We start from the raw sequence: 9474 nt of genomic DNA on the forward strand, positions 1-9474 counted from the left end.
TAATATATTGCAATATTACTGGGATATTTCCGTAATATTACGTGCTATATAAGTATCTCATCATTTTATCTTTATAGTTCATTGGACAAAAACAAAAGTAGAATGATGCAATAGCGCTGAAAACGCTTTCCGAACTCGCTCATTCTTATTTCGAGATTGTACACATGATAGATACATAAAGAATTTCTTTAATACAATATATCTGTCAGTCATAATTAGTTAACATGTATATACGATTACTTTTTTTAATATGTAACACTTTTTATAGAAGTGTGAGAGTCACTTCATAATTTGTATAAATTTGTAGATATGAAAATAAGATTACTGCAGATAGGCTGAAGAGCAAATATATCTTATGGACGTCTAAATATTGGTTATTAAAAGACATCCGAAATCGGATATACGATGGACGTCTAATTCATGTCCGCGGACATGCGACCATAAATTGGACATAGAACGAACGTCCATAAGACATCCTGTGCTATCTGAGTAGAAGCTCGAATAAAGATAATTTTGCCCTAGTTTGCTGCTTGGGATTTGTCTGGAGATAAAAGATTACAGGTTCGTGGATCTACATATTTCATTGTAAATGTTTCTTATGTGTGCACACAATGTCTAACTTCTAATGTTTTAAGGATAAATGAAAAGAGAGGAAAGTGATGTAATGTTGATTGAATTAAATAAGTATTTTACTTTAATCATATTACAAATTACAATCACATATATTTGCAATACATACACCAGACGTTGCTACAAAAATTTATCACGATAAGAAAGTTACAGAAAGAGAGATATATATATATATATATATATTATTGAATAGAAAGAAATCGATAAAAAATATCTAAACTTTCCGAAAATAGAATAAAGGAATAACATATACCGGGAAATCGATCGATTTGAACACAATTTCTTATAAGTTTAATTCTGTCACTAAATCAAGAGTTTCTTACTTAATATCTTGAAAATACATTTTATATTTGATTAAAGATGAAAACAAAATTAAACAAAATCAAGAAAAAAATGAGAGTGCGTCAAAAGCTTTGATTGTGCTTGGAGTTCACAAAGGCATAGTCTGAATTTATGTATGCAATTAGTTTAATCTAGATTTCTTGTGCATATATGGAATCGAATCATGCTGGGTGGTGAGTGGTATTGCAATATGGCCTCGTCGCAAAATTGGCGTAAATGTTACACAATCCCACTCGTACGATTCATACTCGAGCGATTAGTAAGTCAATCAATACAAATAGCCGAATGTAGAAATCTCTACATTTCTAGCGTAATTCATATTGATTTTGTGCAATTGCGCGATAATTTATTTTTCCTTCAAAAAATATTTTATGCGTGCCGTCGTTCATTAATTATACATACTAAACAATATCCTTAGTACATTCAGTTTAAATATTTTATGTATTTATTTTCTTTACTTTTTAATCTCTACAATTGCTAAGAATAAACGCATTTGTACGAGCTTGTGTTACGTTGATATTTTGTGCGTTGATGTTAAAAGTAAATCTGATTAAATCTCGAGAAGGCCACACCGCAATTTTCTCTCCAGAAAAAGCTTTTGTAGCTAATGACTTAAGCTTTGGTCGCTTCTGACTTCGGCTTCACGTCTTCTGCTACTTTAGCTTCAGGAGTCGGCACTGTTGGGATTTCCGGATATTCAAGCTTAGCACCTTCCTCGCACTCGAAGATTGGACAACACTCAGGGAAGCTCGCGGTCTTGTTGGTCTTGTCGGAAAGCTTGCACTTGGGATTAGCTTTGGGTAGCGGACCGCAGTCCTCTACTAACTCAAAGAGACGACCAGAGTTGTCGTCAGCGGGCACGCAAGTGGAACGACCGCAAAACGGCGACAAGTCCCACGATTTACTTGGCTCAATGGTTGCGCACTTGGTCGACGCAAAGCACATGCCCGGAAAATCTGCAAAGCGTTATTACATAGCTTCGATTAATTATAATAATCTCAGTCATTAGTTATATCATTAAATAACAACTACTTATATTAAAATTATTTAACATATTTTTTCTTTTTGTTATTTTTTTCGAGACACATCAAGTTTGCGCATATTTCTTTTACGAGTTCAAGTTTTACACTTGGTTTAGTTTTGATACTTCATGTAATGCAGAGCCGTGAACAACGCTGTCATTCCATTACGAGGCTAACTCGATTTATAAACCAGCGACAATCTCGATACTTATCCACGACAACGGCAAAATAGAAACAGCGTCATTGTCGTCCTTATAATCGTTGACGGTGATCGTGCTAGAAACTTCAAGGAGAAACACTTTCACTGTCATATCCCAAATCGGTCGGCTGGCAACTTTTGCGCAACGCGGCGACGACAAATGTTGGGCGTCGTTAGGATGGGCGTCAATGGTGAGTTAACATCTCCGTTACATCATCTCTTCGAAGTTATCCTGATGATTCACGACACGTGAAATCGTATTTCTCAGAAAGTGTCTCAAGAATGTAGAGAAAATGTTAAGATTCAGAAATGTTAGAAATATTCAATAAGAGTATGAGAAAAGCAAATGTTTATTCCAAAAAAGAAACTAATAAAAAATAACCGATTTGGAAAATAATTTATTAATATGAAGATTACATAATCTATGCCACAAATCTAACGGAAGAATTATGGGCAAAATATTGTTTTTCTTGCTGTTCGTACGATATTCATAAAAGAAGAAAGCTTAGGGCTAACAAGACACATCTCGTATAGACGTTCAGAATGTCTAGTCGACTCTGTCCTATATATACATATATATATATATATATGTATATCTCAGTCGAGCTTTAACGAGAGTAGCATAATGTTGTGATTTGCTTCTTTTAGAAATTGGCAGAAACAGATAAGGATATTTAAAATGATTAAAAAAAAACAAAAATTCTTTAATAATTTTATTACAAGTTCTTAGATCGAAATTTAAAAACAGAGAAATAATGTAGTAATTTAACATAATTAAAAACAACACATAGATGATGTAGATTTTACTTTCATATTATGTAAAAAAAACTTGACACACTTGCGAATTCTTGGTAAGTTTTTTGAAAGTTTGAGATAAGTAAGCAAGACACTTCTTTGATTTTATTCTCGGTTTTTGATCTCGATCGCATTTTTTAATCGCGCCAGAGTTAATTCTGATGACCAAGTCTGGGTGCTACTTTTTCCGTGAATATTTTTTTAATTATAGCGGGAATATTTTATATAATGTATAAATGTGCAAAACAAATAATGCAAATATTATTATACAAGTGCGCGCGCGTGTGAAAAAGAAATGTATGAAAAATTCTATCGATATATTTTTTGTACGTATGTTTGTGATCAAAAAAGATTAAAAAAGATATTAAAAAGCGCTTAAATATGATTTGCTGCATAATTATTATATGTAAATATTAAATAATGCGTTTGCGCTACAATAAGATTCCTTATTCATGTAAATGTGCGTTACGTATTCCAAGACCTTCGCTACGCCCATTCTGCAACCTTCTGAAGAGTCTAATGAGATAAATAATATCCATCTTCTTCCCATAAATTTCCACGCTTGTACGATCCTTCGCTATAATTCGAATCACAAGGTCGCGCAATTTTCTTCGCCACCGTGAGTAATTTGAATTATTCATAGAAATCTAGATCTGTATCGAGACTGTCGAGTAAGAACAAAGGGTATTTAAAGACAAATTGAATAAAGACACTATCTACTAAGATCTCACTCCGTAAGATTTAATATCAAGAATTCTCACTCCGGTACGCTCGCACATCAATTTGCTTACAATTGTGCGATTTTGTCAGATGTATGTACATATTCACTCAGTGAAGCGTAATAGTAGTAATTACAGTAATAATTACAATAAAGAAATAGACTCTAAACGACTCTTTTATTTTGAAAAAATAAAATAAACGATCTATCAGACACCTAAATAAAAGTTCTAAACTATTAACGAAAGAAATATAATACAAATAAGAGCCAGAAATATACACACAGGCGAAACGAACATAATATTTTATTTTATAAGTACGTAATTATATGATTAAAATATATTTCTTATGAAGATAAAAAGATTAAAGTATATATTTAAATAAAAATAAATATATATAATGTAAATATAAATATGTAATGTAAATAATGTATACAAATATATATACGTATATATTTTTTTAAATGTTTTGTTCTGCTATAAAAGACATATATATAAATATTAAAATATATAAATGTGTGTATATAAAAAGAGAAAGAAACGTATTCTATATCTTACATTACAACCTACAGACATGAAGAGGAAAGCAATATTTAAAATAGGCAGGAGGAACAGGTAATAACAGGACCTCCCCTCTCTTCATGGCAGTAGCACAAAACTTTCACGCGATCTCGTGATCTTGACGGCGAGAGCAGCACGTTTCTGATTTTTCTTGTCTGATTGTTCATAGAATGTGTCAATGTATTATATACATCCTGCGTCGCTATGAATTACCATATTTATTATAACACGAGATAAGATGACAAATTGTATTGTAAAAAAAAAGATTTACAAGAATATCAGGACACGATTCACGCTTGGACGAATACTAAGGAGACGAGTGCAATAATTACAGAGCGAAAATATTCTTTCTTACTAAAGATACAAGGTCAGTTCAAAAGAAACGGACGAAGAAAACATAGGCGATTCATAGAGCTACTCATACAATAACCATGTTTACATGCTATGTAGTTTAGTAGCAACCATTTTCGTAAAATTGACCAATCATATTGATCGATTAATCAAATCGACCACTGTGATCGGTCTATTCCACAAAAACGGTTATTACTAAATCCGAGTAGCATTGCCACGTATGTAAACACAATATATATACAAGAACGTCTGTCTCTGATAAAATAATTCAAAATAATTCTCAAGTTGATTGTCTTAAGATCCAACTATATATACGGTTTTTATTCTAGACATCTCTTAGAATTTACTTCAAGACTTTTTTTAGGCAACCTGAAGATATATTTGTTTTTCAGATTAATTTTAAAAATATTTACGTTTTTAAGACAGAATTACAATAAAAAACCAAATTTGTTTTTAAACTATAATAAAAAATATATGTCTAAGATGTGGTTTTATAAGATAACTAAAAATTGATTAAATTTATTAGTTATTTTATATTAGTTATTTTAAAGATTAGATTTAGAAAATAATTTAGTGGAACATTGAACATCATTTTTCTGTCTGCACGGAAAATCTGTCATCTCTTACTCATCTCTTTGATATCTATATAATGATGAGATAATTCCAACAAGATTATAATTAAGTATTCCTGAATTTTTTGAAGATTCGATTGTTGACGAGGAAAATACTTTTAAATAATATTTCTGAGTCGAATATTGATGATGCTTTTTTGTCACAGGCTACGACATTTCGGCATGTTATCGAGATCTTAAATCGTCGTTTGACACATGTGTGTGTGACACGATGTCATAAGAAAGTTGGTGTCTTCCAGGAACCGGTAGAAAATATTTTGCTACTTATGTCGCACAGATTATGTACAATACATATAATTTTTTGAATTTAAATATTCAAATATTTTTTCGATTTTTTTTATAATTAATCAGTGTGTGAATTTAATTAGCTAATTTTTATTTATTAGCAACAATAAAATTACGATTAGAAGTTTATAAAGCTAAGTATATTTGAAAACGTTTAAAAAACTGAAGACATAACTTTACAAGCATACGCGTAATCTTTATTATTTTTATAAAGTTTTATTAAAAAAGCCATGAATTTAAGATATATATATATTGTATATATACAATATACATGCATGCATGCACATATATATGCACGCAATCCGAGAAGAAACAAATTTGTAATTAGATATGGCGATTTCTTAAACGATATAGTATTACCATATAGAAAAAATTTAGAATCTATTCAAAGAAGTACTTACCACGAAGCACGTCGGCGGGTATCAATCTTCGGAAAGTTTTCGGTCGGTCTTGTTCTACGGCTTCCTGAGCGACGACGATGGCAACAACGGCACAAAGGAAAACGAATTTATCGACGAGTTCCATGATTCCTGAGTCGCGAGAATAGAATCTGACTATTCACGGAGGAAAGATGGAAGAAGCAAAAAAGCAGAAAAAGGTGACTTCTTGAATCGATTAAGACTGGTTGAGCCCGATTCTCATAGCAGCATTTTATAGCCGACCATCGGGCGGAGTCTCTGTTATCCCCTCCAGGAGCAACGTAGTCTATCACCTCTTGAATTACCAGTCACCGAAGAATTGCTTGCGACCGAAGCTGTCGAGTAGTGTGTGCAGAAATGTGGGATATGGGCACAGGTAATGATGGGCATTACATGGGATCAATCGTATTTGGTTGTTTCGATTTTTTCGGTATTTTTATACACAGCGATAGTTTTTGACAAAAAAATATAAATTTCATTTTGCAAACCTTGCTTACCTTTTCCGTTATGAATAATTTACGAAAGTGGACGTAGTTACACAATAAAGAATCAGGAAACTAATATTGCATATATTATATAAAAATTCTTCACGAGTATCTTTTGCAATAAAAATAGTGCATCCCCGGTAAAAAATTTTTCATATATACTTATACACAAATTAAAATAATTATATCTAATTATGCAAATTTATATACCGAATATGTCCATACAATTTTATACATGGAAAATTTTTTACTGGGTCTATTATAGCATTTCTTAATTTGTGATCATTTTTTTATTTTCTTGTGATGTAGACCCGTCTGACTTCTTGGTAACCGTTTTTAAGATCTTTCACTTGAAATATGTAAAATAATTAAGCGATTAACAAATCGGTGTCTTAAAAACGATATTTTAGTTCTAAAGGCTCTACAGTTCTTGGTGTACCATATACATCACATTTTGATATCGATTACACAGGCCTCTAAAGAGGTCTACGAAACGGGAAATTTACAAAGAATATTTCTAATTTTTTAATTCTTAAAACTCACGTTATTCTTTGTTTTCAAATATTTTTTATTCAAAACAATACTGATAATTGTTAAAACAAGAAAAAAAAACTTTGAGTGGTCTTCTGGAGTTAATACAAAATTGACTCCAAAAGCATCCGGCTATGAAATATTCTATGGAAAGAAGTCCCGTGTAAAAAAAACGATCTCTCGATCGCGCGTTCTCCGTGCAAAAGAGAAGGAAAGCAAGATAGGAGAAAGAAGAGAGATACACGAATCTAGAACTGAATCTTGACACCTGATGAAAAAATTTGTCTTTAATTACAAGCAACGCGCCTATTATAAGAACATAGTTTTTAATATTATTGTCGGAAAATCACACGGTACCTCAATCCGTTATTAGTATTATTATTTGCTGCATGCGTTAAAGAGAAACTGAATTATAACATATAGGGAACAGCTGTGTTGTAGACGATAGAAAGTAGCAGTTTAAAACTTTCCACACGAAAGTGTAAGTGAAGATTCTGCTTTTACTGCGAGTATTTCATGCACTGATCGTAGCGGTCATCACTAGAAATTAAAAGCCCAAAATTTTTCTAATGTATGAACTAATAAACAAATAGCACGCGAGTATATAAAAATACTTAAATTTTATTACGAACAAACTGATTAAATGCCAGAGTCAACTTTGCTTTACGAAAGTAAAATTTCTTATATTTCTGTATTCTAATTCCTCTGTAACATAGCTATGTGTACTATATGTATAATAGTTATGTATAAGTAATTATTACAAAGTAACAATTTAACTCTTTGATTAAAAACTTCTTTTTCTTGAAAAAAATAAGATATTCCTTTCTTTTTTGAAGCTGTTTTATTCCCGTTTTCTTAAATATTTTTACTGCTAATTGTTTTATCCGTAAAGAAACCAGCTGAGATTATAAGTTGAATAAGATCTCTGTAAGAATAGCGAAGATAAGATGATTATTTAAAAGTGTGCTTGTACGTGTACGTAACGCAGACATTAATACTGTTATTTTATAATAGATTCTTAAAGAAAGGAATAAAATGTAATCAATATTTGTTAAATTTTTATTAATCAAGTGAATGTTTCAAATTTCAGAATTAAATTTTTATTTAAGAAAATGAGATACACAGAATAAACCAAAAATAAGCATGAAATAAAGCATAAACATGTAAAATACGCAAACATTTATTTACCGAAATAAATTTGTAATATCATAGTAGTAAAGTAATAATTTATATCAACACATGCATGAATTTATGAGTGTTCTTACAAATGTTCTCGCCGTTTTTCTTTTTTTTTCTTTTTTAAGAACGCGCAACTGTGCCAAGCCAAAGCAACAGCGCGCACAACGTGTTTATTGCAACAGACTTGATGAAGACCTGTCTACTGCCTGCTCGGTCAATTAAAACTAAACTCATCCTCTTCCTGTTCGCTTTCTGTTCTGTTGACCCCACAAGCAATATATTGCTTATACTTTTTTTGTCAAATCTCATCGAGCAAGATGTTTCAATGAAAGGAAGATAATACGCTCAATTAATTATCTGAAAATTTATGTATACATATTATTTAGCACCAATATTTTTTTAATCACGAGTTCTAATTTTCCAGGAAAAAGCGACTGCACGATTCACAGAGTAAGACAAAAAAAAAAAATGTTTAAGCAGGAAGCGAATTGGTCAATTAGTAGCGAACTATGTAAAGAATGTCTGGAATGTTCTCTTCAAAACTCTTCTGCAATTGATCAATTCGAATAAGTTTCACTGCTTAAAGCTTACATTTAAGGTGTACTGCTTAAAGTATGATACATTAGCGATAAATAATTCGCGAAACACGCATGGGAAAACCACATCCTTCTTACTCTCTCAGACTCTTTATTCTGTTCAATAGTGTATCTGCGAGTATAGCATGTCACGATGCATGATTTTGTTCAAGTAATAGAGGAAATAAGAAAAAGTTGAGTCGTACAAGTTACACTCAGTCCCAATGATGGAACTCTGTTGTACTTTCTACAGTCAAATCCCTTTGTTGTCGATATTCTTGGTTCCTCTGTACCTGACGAACTTTCTTCTTTAATCTTGCTCTTTCCTATTGTGTTGATATTCTATTATCATATACTCGCTGCGCTCGCATATGCGCGAAACAAACAGCCGTGCTTCAATTCTTGAAAACCTTTTGCAAACGAGTCTACTCTATCATGCTCTTAAATAACAATAATCACGTTGAATGTACAAAAATACAAAACTTTTTAACTTGTATGCTGATTTCTAATGCTTTATTTTATACATGGAGAATAAATTTGTGGTTTTAACATCATTTTTATAGACATGTACAAATATCTTTTGCATACTCTTTACGTATCGTTACAATAAAGGCGATCAATTCTCTTTTTTGTGCATGCACGTCGAAATGCTGGAAAAAAATTTTTTTAAATCATAAAAGACTAAAAAAATATAAAGATAATGCTGAAAATTTTTTAATATTTTGTAAGCAAGAATTTTTGAATAGACTTTT

General features: G+C 31.4%; 1 protein-coding gene and 1 long non-coding RNA gene across 2 annotated transcripts; one reads left to right on the forward strand and one right to left on the reverse strand.

Moving 5' to 3' along the window:
• Positions 1-1394: 1394 nt before the first annotated feature.
• On the reverse strand, positions 1395-6162 carry LOC109861726. The gene is made up of 2 exons (XM_020441506.1): positions 5935-6162; positions 1395-1928 (listed from the first exon to the last, which is right to left on the reverse strand). The coding sequence occupies exons 1-2, from the start codon at positions 6056-6058 to the stop codon at positions 1585-1587; spliced, it is 468 nt and encodes a 155-aa protein (XP_020297095.1). The 5' UTR covers positions 6059-6162; the 3' UTR covers positions 1395-1584.
• LOC109861728 lies at positions 5134-6036 on the forward strand. Its single transcript, XR_002251014.1, has 2 exons — positions 5134-5493; positions 5901-6036. It is a non-coding gene; the product is annotated as an uncharacterized LOC109861728 (long non-coding RNA).
• Positions 6163-9474: the final 3312 nt, after the last annotated feature.

The sequence above is a fragment of the Pseudomyrmex gracilis genome, unplaced genomic scaffold (assembly GCF_002006095.1).
Source record: "Pseudomyrmex gracilis isolate BER0280 unplaced genomic scaffold, ASM200609v1 scaffold_968, whole genome shotgun sequence".
Taxonomy (NCBI): domain Eukaryota; kingdom Metazoa; phylum Arthropoda; class Insecta; order Hymenoptera; family Formicidae; genus Pseudomyrmex; species Pseudomyrmex gracilis.